This window comes from Lolium perenne, chromosome 1, assembly GCF_019359855.2.
Source record: "Lolium perenne isolate Kyuss_39 chromosome 1, Kyuss_2.0, whole genome shotgun sequence".
NCBI classification, from domain to species: domain Eukaryota; kingdom Viridiplantae; phylum Streptophyta; class Magnoliopsida; order Poales; family Poaceae; genus Lolium; species Lolium perenne.
This window is the reverse complement of record NC_067244.2, coordinates 90,736,758-90,751,142: the sequence shown is the minus strand read 5'-3', so window position 1 is coordinate 90,751,142 and position 14,385 is coordinate 90,736,758. Positions and strand designations below refer to the sequence as shown.

Below are 14,385 nucleotides of genomic sequence, written 5' to 3'. Positions count from 1 at the left end.
GGGTGCTAACCACACAACCTCATGATATGGAAGAACAACGGTGCAACATCTTCCAAACCCGTGCCGGAATTGGTGGCAAGTCTATCAAGGCCATCATCGATGGTGGAAGTTGCCATAACCTTGCGAGCACCGAGTTGTGTGAGAAGCTACACCTTACTCTCCGCAAGCATCCTCACCCCTACCATATCCAATGGTTGAGTGACAAGGGCAACGTCAAGATACAACATACCGTCACTGTCAACTTCAAGATCGGCCCTTATGAGGACACCATCGAGTGTGACGTGGTACCCATGACGGTGTGCCACATGTTGCTTGGCCGCCCTTGGCAATATGACAAGAAGGCTATACATGATGGACTCTCCAACACATACACCTTCAAGGTCAACGACAAGAAGTTCGAGTTGCGCTCGATGACTCCTAGCCAAATCATCGCGGATAATGCGAAGGCTTTAGCGAGGGCACAACTCCGCATCCATAGTGAGATGAGAGGAGAGGGAGCGACCCACCATAAAGAGAGTGAGCGCCACAAGCCATACATGAGTGAGCCCAAGAGTGTCCTTCTAGCCACCAAGAGTGAGTGGAGAGAGCTCCAAGAGAACCCATCCACCATATTGCACTATGTGCTCATATGCAAGGGACCTGCGTCGGAGACTAACGACTTAACCAACATTCCTCCGTCTTTGTTGTCTCTTTTGCAGGAATTTCGAGACGTCTTCCCCGATGAGCTCCCTCATGGACTACCACCACTCCGAGGCATAGAACACCGCATCGACCTCATACCCGGCGCTCCGCTCCCAAACCGTGCCGCCTACCGCACCAATCCCGAAGAGACCAAGGAGATCAACCGCCAAATTCAAGATCTCCTCGCCAAAGGGTACGTACGCGAAAGCCTTAGCCCTTGTGCGGTTCCCGTGATCCTTGTGCCTAAACCGGATGAGACGCAACGGATGTGTATGGATTGTCGCCCCATCAATGCCATTACCGTCCGTTACCGCCATCCCATTCCGCGTTTAGATGATATGCTTGATGAACTTAGTGGTGCCATGATTTTCTCCAAAGTCGATTTGCGTAGTGGTTACCATCAAATCCGCATGGCTATTGGTGATGAATGGAAAACGGCATTCAAGACCAAACTTGGTCTCTATGAATGGCTCGTTATGCCTTTCGGTCTTTCCAATGCTCCATCAACTTTCATGCGCCTCATGAATCACATCTTGCGTCCTCTCATTGGCAAGAGCGTGGTTGTTTACTTCGATGATATTCTTATTTATAGCAAAAACCTCGAGGACCATGTGCAACATGTGAGAGAAGTCTTGTGCATCTTGCGCCATGAAAAGCTTTATGCTAACCTCCCCAAGTGCACATTCGCTCAAAACAAATTGGTTTTTCTTGGTTTTGTGGTTTCCGCTAATGGAATTGAAGTTGATTCTTCCAAGGTGGAGGCCATCCATAATTGGCCTACCCCTACAAATGTTGGCCAAGTCCGAAGCTTCCATGGACTTGCCGGGTTTTATCGCCGCTTTGTGAAAGACTTTAGCACCATCGCTTGCCCTTTGAATGAGCTTACCAAGAAGAATGTTCCGTTTGTTTGGGGCAAGGCCCAACAAAATGCTTTTGATGAGTTGAAGAAACGTCTTACCGAAGCTCCACTTCTTGTTCTTCCAAATTTTGCCAAAACTTTTGAGATTGAGTGTGATGCAAGTGGGCTTGGTATTGGCGGTGTTCTTATGCAAGAGGGCAAACCCGTGGCATACTATAGTGAGAAGTTGGATGGCGCACGCCTCAACTATCCTATATATGACAAGGAGCTCTACGCTTTGGTTCGTGTTCTTGAAGTTTGGCAACACTATCTTTGGCCAAAAGAGTTTATCATTCATTCCGATCATGAGTCCTTGAAGTATTTGAAAAGCCAACACAACTTGAACAAACGACATGCAAAATGGGTCGAGTTCATTGAGTCCTTCCCATATGTGATAAAATACAAGAAGGGCAAGGACAATGTTGTGGCGGATGCTCTTTCCCGCAAAAACACCCTTTTGCTAACTCGTTTGGATTTTCATGTTTTGGGACTTGAAGAGATCAAAGAACTCTATCCTTCCGATTCTTTCTTTGCTCCCATTTTTGAGAAGTGCTCCGTTGAGCGAGGAGTGGATGATTTCTATTTGCATGATGGCTATTTGTTCAAAGCTAACAAGATTTGCATTCCCGAGTCTTCGCTTCGCAAATTGCTTTTGCAAGAGTCTCATGGAGGAGGTCTTATGGGTCACTTTGGTCGAGAGAAGACATATGCCATGCTCTCAACCCACTACTATTGGCCAAGAATGTACCGCGACGTCGAACGCCTTTGCCGCCGGTGCACCACATGCTTACAAGCTAAGTCTACCTCCAATCCCTATGGTCTTTATACCCCATTGCCTATTCCACATGCACCATGGACCGATATTAGCATGGATTTCGTTTTAGGCTTGCCTCGCACTAAGCATGGTCATGACTCTATATTTGTGGTAGTGGATAGATTCTCTAAGATGGCTCATTTCATACCTTGCCATAAGAGCGACGATGCTTCACACATTGCTTCATTGTTTTTCAGGGAAATCGTTCGCCTACATGGAGTACCACAAAGCATTGTGTCGGATCGAGACGTCAAGTTCATGAGTTATCTTTGGAAGACGCTCATGGCAAAGTTTGGAGTGAAGCTCTTATTCTCATCATCATTGATGGGGATATGCCCATAGGGGGTGGGTCGCCAGTCCCAGTCGCCATGAAGATAGAGGCTTGGGTGGATCGCCAGTCGCCTAAGCGACTGGGCCCTAAGGCGACTGGGCCGTGATCCCAAGGAGGAGGTCCACACGGCTGGACAAGAAGATTACTTGCGAGAGGGATAGCGGATCCCGGATTAGTAGCAACTGATATGATTCGGAGTTATCTCCATGTAACCCTAGGCCGGGGGTGCTTATATAAACCCCCGAGCTTAAACCCTAGAGGACACCTTACTCGAGATCCAATCTCCCCCTGTAAGCTCTCGGCGTAGCCGCCGACTGAGCCCCCCCATTGTAATTCTCCACAGAGCAATAAAGATCTAGCAGGACGTAGGCCTTTTACTCTCCGGAGGGGCTGAACCTGGGTAAAACCCTTGCGTCTCTTGCACCTCGACCCGTAGATGGCAATGTTCCCTTCCCCTCGCATCAATGAAGTGCTACCCCCTGTAGCATCTGCCGTGGTTACATCCACGACAGTGGCGCCCACCGTGGGGCATGGGACATCAAGCCTTCGAGCTACGGCGAGGCCCTACTCGCCAGTTCGGCGGCCGGTTGCTTCCGGCAGGATGATCGCCACCGGCAATTTCTTCCACATCCAGCCAAGCACCTACCGGCCCGCCTCGTCACCTCTCACACACGCCTGGATGGTGCCGATCGGCTCCATCAACCTCTTCGTTGGGCTCGCCGGCGTCGGCGACCCCTCGAGCCTCGCCCCGATCGCTCACACGACCCCTTCGCGCCCGGGCAGCTCCTCACCGCTACTCGCCCGGTCACCGGCGAGGTATACGCGGAGGCTGAGGCGGCCCTGGGAGACGATGCCGAGTCGGCGGTCGTGGCACCGACCGCTAACTCCACCGTTGCCTCGGCAGCCACCGACTCCGCCGACACCGCTCCGATCGCCGATTCCGCCGACACCATCCCGGCCATCAAATCCATCATCGCTGCGATCGACGCCGACTTCACCGACATCATCGCTACAACGTCGGTTGCGGGATCCACCGCTGCGTCCCCGACTGCCCGCTCCATCGCCACAGCATCGACCAAGGACTCTATCTCCCTGGTCTCCCACCCGAGCGACTTCGAAGGTGGCTTCGAGGACGACTCCATCCTCTCCCTCTTCGGCAGCGATTACGACTCGGACTGCTGTCGAGGCCCCGCGTTACCGCTACCCGACCGCAGTCTTCATGGCAGGGTGAAGGAGAGATCCCGGTCGACGCCTTCACCACTCCCCTCCCGCAACCGCCACCGCGACCGAGATCGAGGCGCACCGGGCGGCCCTCGAGGAGCAGAGGAAAAAGGAGCTCGCCGAAAGGCAGAAATTCCGCCTCGAGCAAGATGAAGTAAGGGCCGTGTCCCACTATCGTCGGCAGCGAAACCGCCGGCGCATGGAGCGCGCCCGCGCGCGGCGACTTTCCCAGCGCACGCCTTAACTTCGACGACCCAGACGGAGAAATCCGGGTCGCCCGAGTCCAAAACCCTGACATCCCGGAAGGAAGTCGGGCTGCTGCAGATAGAACAGCGCGCGGAGCACCACCGCCCCCCCCACCACCACCCCCCGAAGTTCCTCGGGCAGTGGTCGACGCCCACCGCCAACCCCAGCACGCCGCACCAGCCGACAACGTGGCAGCTGCGCAGGCCGTCCTCGCAAGAATCCCCGAAACGGAGACGGCGCGATCCTCGTCCGACACGCCAAGGCTTTGGTAGCCAAGGCATTGGAGCAGCAGCACGCCGCAGCCGACTCGCAGGGCGACTCTATTCGCGCACATCCGCCGGTCGCGCGGCGTCGTCGACGCGGCAAACCGCGCAATCGTCAACGCCAACAACGGCCCGCCGCCGGCCACCGCGCGCGGCCCACTCGTCTAACAACCGAGTCGAGCCGCGCCCCGCGCGGGTGATGGTCGCCGCTAACGGGCAGCCAGTCGACGCCCGAACCCACATCGTCAACGACCAAGAATGGCGGGCGCGCAATCGATTGAACGACCGCCACGCCGATGAAGCCCCGCGCCAGAGCGCGTTCACCCGAATCGGCCCCGCTTGCTTCGGGCCGATGATTAGAGGCGAGCCGTACCACTGTGGGGTTCAAAGGACCCCGCGACATCGAAGTACGATACAAGCATTGACCCCACTGTCTGGATCGACTCGTACGCCATGGCAATGGGGATCCAGGGCCACTCCGAGTTACTCGCAGCGCGATACCTGCCCCTCATGATGGACGGCGTCAATCGCCATTGGTTCAACACCCTCACCGTCAACAGCATCGACTCCTGGGAAGAAGCCCGCGCCGCGTTCATCCAGCACTTCGCCAGCGCATACACCCGTGCCACAACCATAGAAGACCTAGATCGCTGCGTCCAAGGCCCGCGCGAGTCGACCCGTCGGTGGGTGCAGCGGCGGCAGGACATGTGGACGACCTCCGGCGGCATCAGCACGGACACGGCAATCTACTGCTTCCGACGCTGCTGCCGGTGCGAACCACTAAGCGCCAAGCTCCGTCGCGTCGGCAGGGACAATATCTCAATCTCCGAGCTCTTCGACATCGCCACCCGCTACGCCGATGAAGACCCTACGATCGACTCGGACGGCGAGTACGGTCAACGACGCAATCGCCGCCCTGCGCACACGGAGCCTCGGCGTGGCGACTACCGTTTCGCCGGCCGGTCCAACAACGGCAAGCGCCGCGGAGAGGGAGGACACAACGAGCTAGTTGCTACCACCGATTACGAGCAGCGCGAGCCAAAATCGTTTCGGCGCGACACTCGTCCACCTCGGGAGGATCGGCCTCAGCCCAAGCGCTTCGACGCCCGCAGCCTCCTAGACGCACCATGCATCTATCACAGCAAGGAGGGCAAGCCCGCCAACCACACGACGGGAAATTGCTACTCCACGAGCAGATAGAAAGAGCTCGCCGCGCCAAGGAAAACGACGGCGGCAACCAGCACAAGGAGCGCGCCAAGGACCAAGACCAGCACAAGGGAGAGGGCTTCGGTCGCAGCGCCGGCTCGCTCCACACCTTCACCGGGGTCGGCGACAGGCGGGACAGGAAGGTCCTCGCAAGGGCAGTGGCGGTACACGCAGTCATACTTTCCGACGTACCCCGGTGGCTCAACTGGTCCGAGCTATGCAACACCTGGAGCCGCGACGATCACGCCCCCCGCATCGCGTACCCCGGGCGAGTGGCGCTCGTCGTCCGCCCCAAGGTCGCCGACTCCTGGCTACCAAAAACCACGATGGACGGGGAAGCTCCATCAACATCATGTACTACGACACCTTCCAGCGGCTTGGCCTGCCGGACTCACGCCTTGAGAACACCAAGGTCACGTTCCACGGCATCGTCCCCGGGCGGAAGGCCTTCCCGATCGGCAAGGTGACGCTGCCAGTCACCTTCGGCACGCCCGTGAACTACCGTACCGAGCGGATAACGTTCGAGGTGGTGAACTTCAAAAGCTCTTACCATTGCGTACTCGGCCGACAAGCGTTCGCCCGCTTCATGGCGACCCCACACTACGCGTACAACATGATGAAGATGCCAGGGCCTCGAGGCGTCATCACCGTCCATGGCGACCCGGAGATGGCATTGGAATGTGAGGACGACAGCGCCAAGCTCGCCGACGCCGTCATCGCCGACGAACAAGACAACTCCGCCGAGCTCGCCAAGTACCCCGTCGACCGCAACGACCCCGCCATCCTGGAGAAGCCAACCGAGCTCGACTCGTCCGCAGCAACCTTCAAGGCCGCAGCAGGCACCCGCCAAGTAGATCTTGTAGAAAACGATCCAAGTAGGCAAGTTACCATTGGGACGGGCCTGTCCGCCCAATAGGAAAGCGCGCTCATCAAGTTCCTCCGTGAGAATCGAGATATCTTTGCATGGAAACCATCGACATGCCAGGTGTCCCGAGAGAACTTGCTGAGCACAAATTACATGTCGATCCCACCGCGCGACCCGTTAGGCAGGCAATGCGCCCTGTGGGAGAAGAACGGCGACGCGCAATCGCCGAAGAAGTAAACCGGCTGCTCGCTGCCGGCTTCATCATAGAAATCAAGCACCCGAAATGGCTGGCAAACCCAGTCCTAGTGCTAAAGAAGAACAAGACGTGGCGAATGTGTATCGATTACACAAGCCTCAACAGCGCGTGCCCCAAGGACCCATTCGTCCTACCGCGAATCGACCAGATTATCGACGCGGTCGCCGGGTCCGAGTCGCTATGCTTCCTTGATGCATACTCCGGGTACAATCAAATAAAGATGGCCAAGGAAGACCAAGAGAAGACTGCATTCATCACACCCCTAGGCGCCTCCTGCTACACGTCCATGACCTTCGGCCTCAAGAACGCCGGAGCAACGTACCAGCGGTGCATGAACAGCTGCTTAGAAAGCCAGATCGGCCGCAACGTGCATGTCTACATCGACGATGTGGTGGTCAAATCGACTCGACAGACCGACCTCGTCAGCGACCTCGCCGAAACATTCGCCAACTTACGGCGGTACAAGATCAAGCTCAACCCTTTGAAGTGCACCTTCGGGGTTCCATCAGGACAGCTGCTAGGCTACGTCGTCTCCAAGCGAGGCATCGAACCTAACCCGGAGAAGACAACGGCGGTCATGCGCACCAAGCAGCCAGCATGCCTAGTCGACGCGCAAAAACTCGCCGGTCGAGTCGCCGCCCTCGATCGCTTCATACCCGGCTCGGAGACAAGGCCATGCCACTATACCGCTTGCTCAAGAAGTCGGAATCATTCCGGTGGACAGACGAGGCGCAGCGGGCCCTAGAGGAACTCCAGCACGCCCTCTCGAATGCCCCTATCCTCGCGGCCCCGCTGCCAAAAGAAACCATGCTCCTATACGTCGCCGCGTCGAACCGCGCTATAAGTGCGGTCATGGTCGTCGAACGGAAGGAGGAAGGAAGGGAGCAAGCTGGTACAACGCCCGGTCTACTACATCGGCGAAGCCTTAATCGAATCCAAGCAACGGTATCCACACTACCGGAAGCTGGTGTACGCCGTCCTCGGGGCCCAGCGGCGGCGGCCCCTTACTTCCACGAGCACCCCATCAAGGTAGTCGCCTCAACACCACTCGCCGACATCATCCGCAACCGCGACGCAACTGGCCGGATCGCCAAGTGGGCAGTCGAGCTCGGCGTCCACAACATCACCTACGAGTCACGCCACGCCATCAAATCTCAAGCACTCGCCGACTGGGAAGAGGCCCAGCAGCCAAGCTCCCCCGCGGACCTCAAACATTGGACGTTGCACTTCGACGGTTCTAAAAACCTCGAAGGAGCAGGCGCGGGAGTCGTCCTCACATCACCAAAGGGCGACACAGTGAAGTACGTCCTGCAACTCAGATTCGAGCCATGCACCAACAACATGGCCGAGTACGAGGCGCTCCTGCACGGCATGCGAGTCGCAAAAGAGATGGGCGCAACACGGCTGCGCTGCCTCGGCGATTCCGACCTAGTCGCCAGCCAAACTTCCGGCACCTGCGACGCCACAGACGCCAACATGATCGCATACAAACGCGCCGTCGACCAAGCCGGCGCTAGCTTCGCCGGTCACGTCGTCGAGTGGGTTGACAGGCGCAAGAACGAAGAAGCCGACGCGCTAGCCAGAATCGGGTCCAAGCGACTTCAACCTCCTCCGGGCGTCGTCCTGGACATCCTCAGCCACCCCTCGGTGCGCGCACCGCGCGAGCTGGACATTGCCGAGCCACCTGCTCCCGACTCCGCCTTAGTCGCACTCGCCGTCGACAGCACCGATTGGACCGAGCCATACATAAGCTACCTCGAGAGCCAGGCACTGCCGATGGATGAAACCAAAGCACGCGCCATCGTGCGCAGATGCAAGTCCTTCACCATCATCAACAATGAGCTATACAAGCGCAGTGTCTCGGGAGTGTTCCAACGATGCGTCACCACGGCGGAAGGGCGCAACATTCTGCGCGACATCCACGCAGGAGACTGCGGCCACCACGCAGGCGCGCGGTCAATCGTCGCCAAGGCCTTTCGTCACGGCTTCTACTGGCCAACAGCCCACGAAGACGCAATCGCCCTTGTCCGTTCATGCGCCGGGTGCCAAAAGCATGCAAGCCAGTCGCACATGCCAGGATCGGCATTGAAGACCATCCCCCTCACCTGGCCCTTCGCCGTATGGGGCATGGACATGGTGGGAAAATTCAAAACGGCCCCCGGCGGATATACTCACCTCCTGGTAGCGGTGGACAAGTTCACCAAATGGGTAGAAGCAAAGCCCATAAAGAAGTGCGACGGGAAGACGGCCACAAAGTTCCTACGCGAGCTCATCTATCGGTACGGCTACCCTCACAGTATCATAACCGACAACGGCACCAACTTCGCCAAAGGGGAGATGGCTGACTTTTGCGAAGAAAAGGGCATCCGACTCGATCTCGCCTCGATCGCCCACCCCGACACGAACTGCCAAGCCGACAGAGCAAACCACAGCATCCTGCACGGACTCAAACCACGCCTGGTCGTGCCCCTAGAGCGCGCAGCCGGCTGCTGGGCAGAGGAGCTCTCTTCAGTACTATGGGGCATCCGCACAACGCCTAACAGGTCAACCGGCTTCACGCCTTTCTTCCTGGTATATGGCGCCGAAGCCGTCATGCCCACGGACATCGCCTACGACTCACCTCGGGTCGCCAATTACGCCGAAGAAGACAACGAGCGAGCTCGCCAAGATGACATCGACCTCCTCGACGAGGCCAGAGACCTCGCACTCTCCAGAACCGCCATTTACCAGCAGGACCTCCGTCGCTACCACAGTCGCCGCGTTCGGAGTCGCTCCTTCCAAGTCGGCGATCTGGTACTCCGGCTAATCCAGGACAAGAAAGGGATGCACAAGCTGTCCCCGCCCTGGGAAGGACCATTCGCCGTCAGCCGCGTACTCGGCAACGACTCCTACTACCTCATCGACGTCCGCAAGGACGACAAAGGCGAGCCGCTCACTAAAGAGGTGGAGCGCCCTGGAACATCAACCTCCTCCGGCGGTTCTATACCTAAGGGAAAAATGTAATCCGAAAATTCAGAGGGTAATAAAAATCGCCGACCATTTTTTGATCTCAAGCTCCGACTACCTCTCCTTCACCCGCCAAATATCGTCATCTCTCATCCCGGGACATACCGGCTTAGTCGCCGCGACAAGCGACTAGGAACTGAGAGACCTCCGGTCGCCGCTGCTGGAAGAGAGAAGTCCACGATCGGCCAAGTAGCCGGGCTAACACGGGATGGCGGCGTGACCGAGGCGCAACACCAGGCCCGGTCACCCACCATCTCTCACGCCATCGGGTGAAAACGGCGACTGGAACCCACAGCAGGGCCGCACGCTCGGCCAGCCCCACGGGCCTCGGCGACCGCCTTGTGCTACGTTATAAAGCACACCAATGCCCTCCTCTACCTTAGGTTGGCGAATTGCGTGGCTAAGTACTTCGACTAGGGACCCCGCAAAACGGACCCGCGGCTCGCCAAGGAAAATACGCCCGCAATGATCCCCTTTGGAGTCGCCTAGCGATCGGCTCACCGAGCCACGGCGAGTGGCGCGCTACATCCGAACAGCGCAAACTACACCACACCACTACTCCACCCATGAGGCTGCTATTCGTACTATAATGACTACGTCTGCGGCCAGGACGCCCAGCTCGAAAAGGAAAACAGTCAAGTCGATAGCCTTCATTGGGGTCGCAAGGCGACTGACCTGAAGGCCATGGATAGTCGGAACCAACTCCAATGCATCGCCGTCTCAAATAATGCAAAAGCAACCACCGAATCACATTTAAGCAAAAGTCATCATTCTATTTACAACTAACACCCGCTCGCGGGAAATCTAGCTACTTCTTACACAGGTACTCAGGAAACTACGAGGACGACCCCGGAGCCCCCTCTACGACAGGCTCGACGCCGTCATCGCCGTGACGAAATTTCGGCGTGTACACCACGACCGGATATGTAGACAGCGAGCCGGCGGCAGCAGCATGGAAGAGGCGCTCCGCGGGGTAGTCCACCGGGCCCGGCTCCTTCTCCGCGTCACCAGGAGCCGCTTGGCTGGGGATATGAGTCTCCAAGTCCGCGGTCGCCAGTACTCGGTCGGCGAAGGGGCGCACCGCATCCATCAGCCGCAGCACTTCGGCAACATCGAACTCCCCAGTCTCCGAGGGGAAGCCAGCGGTGACCTCCTCCACGTCGAACCCTTCGCAGTAATGCGCCAGCACCATGCTCAGAGCCATGGTAATGCCAACGCGGCAGGAAGAGCGACGAAGCCAGTCAACAACAGCCGGAATGTTGGACACGGCCTTGAAGACGGATGGCGTGTCCCGCGGAATCACCTCCCGCGGGCTCAGGTACTGGAGCGCGGCAAGTATCGCCCCCGCGCAGGCGATGATACGCGCGGTCGCGGTCGACAGGCATTCCCGTGGAGTCGCCGTCTCCACGAAGTCGCACGTACCTGCAGTCAACAACACAAGGAAAAGGGAAAAATGAGAACTTCCCCTTCAACGCCGACTCGCCACGCTCGGGGACTGGCCCCCGAGGCCGACTCGCCACGCTCGGGGACTGGCCCCCGAGGCCGACTCGCCACGCTCGGGGACTGGCCCCCGAGACCGACTCGCCACGCTCAGGGACTGGCCCCCGAGGCCAACTCGCCACGCTCGGGGACTGACCCCCGAGGCCGACTCGCCGTGTTCAGATACTCAAACCCCCGGCAAATAAAACAAGAAGTGCGACAACAAGAACTTACCAAGAATCTGCCGCGACATCTCCCTGACGAAAGCCTCGAAGTTGGTCTTCTCGGCCTGCACCGCCAGGACGATGCCCTCGGACGCCTCCTTCTCCGCAGCAAGTTCTTTGGCGTGCTGCTGCTTCAAGGCCGCCACCTCCTCCCGCAGAGACGCGGCAGCCCCACGTGCAGAGTCCCGCGCATCAGTCGCGGCCTCCAGCTTCACCTTGTATTCGGTGATGACGTCCTCCAGCTCCCGGCCCTTCTGCTCCAGGACCTTCGTCAATTCCGCCACCTCCGCTTTCGCCCTTTTCCGGGCCTCTTCGGCCTGCTGCGCCCGGAACTCGGCTTCACGGTAGAAGGACTCCTTGACGAACCCTTCCCGAGCCTCGGCAAGAGCCTTTGCTTGCGCCTCTGCTACAAGAAAAGGAAACGGTGAGAACGAACGCCCGGGCCAGTGACACTGAATGAGGACGGCGAGTGGGCATGACTTACTGCCCAGGGCAATCAGCTTCCGGTTCTTCTGCGCCGCCTCCTCCACAAGCGCGGTCAGCCGCTTAATCTCCGCCTACGGAAACCAAACAAAAATGCCAAGGTCAACAAACAAAAAGCAAATAGAGACTCGACTCGCCCTTTCAGACCAAGTCGACCCTCGGGGACTGGGGGTGACTAGGCCACGTGTTCAGCGACACTTACCACATGCGCCTCGCCAAGCGCCGTGTGGAGCTCAGTGAAGGTCAATGAAGACGGCGGCGGATGACGCGACTCGGTCGCCCGTCCGCTCGCATCACCGCCTCGGTCGACGGAACCTCGCCCGTCCGCGTGTCGGTGTCATGGGCGGGCGCGGTCCTGGCGGCCTTGGACCGGCGCTCTTTCGGTGGCTCCGACAGGCCGCCCTCCTCGACGATGTCCTCTTCAACTTCGGGTGCCTTCGCCCTCGGTCGATCCAATGTCAGTCGACTCCTCCTCCACCACAGGCGGAGCAACGTCCGGACCCGTCGCCGCACTCGCCATGCCCCCGCGAGCCATGCTGGGTAGAGGAAAAACGTTGGCGATGGGCTCGACGTGGCTAATGCTCTCCTTCTCCGCTTGACTCCCGGCGGCGGGCTCTTCTGGAGCCGACCCCGCACCCCCAAGGTCGGACGGCGCCGCCTTCCTCTCCGCGGCTTTCTTCTTTGCCTCGGCCGCCCTCGTGGCCGCCACCCCGGCCGCGGGCGGCTTCGCCAAGGTCTTCTTCTTGGACCTACAGAGGCGAGGTGAGTCGACACTCAGTCCGGTCGCAGGAAGGATAAATTCGACAAGAAATACTTACTTCACCGTGGGAATCGCTTTACGCCCGGACCGGCCCGAGCTCCCGCATCGATCGCGTCCTTCAAGGGACGCCGAAGCCTCATGGACCCTTCCGGAGAGTGGGCGCAGTCGCTTCGATAGCGGCTCGGCCCCTTCCTTGGAGGGCTCCGCCTTGTCCTCCGGACGGGAGGTCGCCTCCTCTTCAGCCGCGCCCTGGGACGAGGACTCGGCACCCCTCTTCGACCCGCGCGGGAGTCTGATGAAGTCCCGCGCCTCCGAGTCCGACTCGGTGCGCTCCTCCTCCTCGTCGACCTCTTCCTCCTCGCCTTCGGTCATCTCCGGTGGTTCCTTTCCGGCGAGAGGAGGGAGGTGGTCTGCGATCTTCTGCCAACGCTGCAATCGAATCAAAGGAACAAGTCAGAAAGGAAGAAGCGCGGCTAAGCCGTGCGAAGTCGCCATGCGAAGCATTACCCGAGGCGCTGGGTGTCTTCGGTGTAGGGCTGCAAGCCGTCCTCGAAGGAAGTAAAGGTGGCGGTGGTGATCTTAGCGAGCGCCTTCGGTACTCGCCCTCGTCCCACTCGGTCGCCGTCGACCGGGTGCGGTCGTTCTGTCCCCGGTACTCCCACATGGGGTGAGCTCGGCACCGCAGGGGGATCAGCCGCCGGCCAAGCCAACAGTTGTACATGTCGACCGCCGTCAGGCCGTCATCTTTTAGCGCCTGGATCGCTTGGCGCATATCCTTCACCACCTTCTCCTGCTCGCGCGGCAGCGACCGGACATTGAGGCGCCGCGGGACGCTCGGCTCGGGACTGTATTGGGGAATGCATACCTCGCCCGGGGGAGTGTACTCCTTGGCGTAGAACCAGAACGACGCCACAGCGATCGCGCCTTCTTGGGGAGCGCCATGTCGATGAAGCTTTCCCGGACTTCACCTGGAAGGTGATCCCCCCGTTCGGGATGAGTGCTTCGCTGTTCTTGCTGGCCCGAGTCGCCCGCCCGTGGAAGATGGACACCCACAGCGGGAAGTAGGGCGGACAGCCCAAGTAGCATTCGCACAGCGCCACGAACAGAGAAATCTGCTGGACGCTGTGCGGCCCGAGGTCGGAAACCTTGATGCTGTAGAAGGCCAGCAACTGCCGGAGGAAATCGGAGGTGGGGAGAGCGAACCCGCGATCGAGGAAGCTCATGAAGATCACGAACTCCCCGGGCCGTGGGAGGGGCTCCGTCTCGTTCGCCGGCGGAACCCGCCATCGCTCCTGGTTGAACTCCGGGATGACTCCGGAGGCGACGTACGGGAGGAGAGACTCCCGCGTGACCTTCGACTTGCCCCAACCCTTCGCCGCCATGGATGCGTGTGGAGTGTGGAATGAAGATGAGATAAAGAGAAGATGGGGGATGAATGCGGAGGAGTGTTGAACCCTAATCCTAGGGGCGACCCTTTATACCGCCCGCACTCGCTCAGATTGAGGATGAGATCTGTTCGTTGAATTGTCCCGGAATCGCCGCCCCGCAATCAACGGTCGAGATCTGCGCCGTCACCGGCTGAATAGCCGTTAAACTAGCCGTTAGCGGTCACGTCGAGCCCAACGGTCAACAACATGCAGACGGTGTGCGCC

At 59.0% G+C, this 14,385-nt stretch overlaps 1 protein-coding gene across 1 annotated transcript in view; it reads right to left on the bottom strand.

Annotated features, from left to right (window-relative positions):
• Window positions 1-13,675, bottom strand: part of LOC127333822 (uncharacterized) — an 83,415-nt gene extending 69,740 nt beyond the window's left edge. The window contains exons 1-3 of the mRNA XM_071822687.1: window positions 13,633-13,675; window positions 11,501-11,896; window positions 10,899-11,209 (exon numbers count right to left, since the gene is read on the bottom strand). Coding sequence (XP_071678788.1) covers window positions 10,899-11,209; window positions 11,501-11,896; window positions 13,633-13,675 — 750 coding nt within the window. The remainder of the gene's footprint in view (window positions 1-10,898; window positions 11,210-11,500; window positions 11,897-13,632) is intronic.
• Window positions 13,676-14,385: the final 710 nt, after the last annotated feature.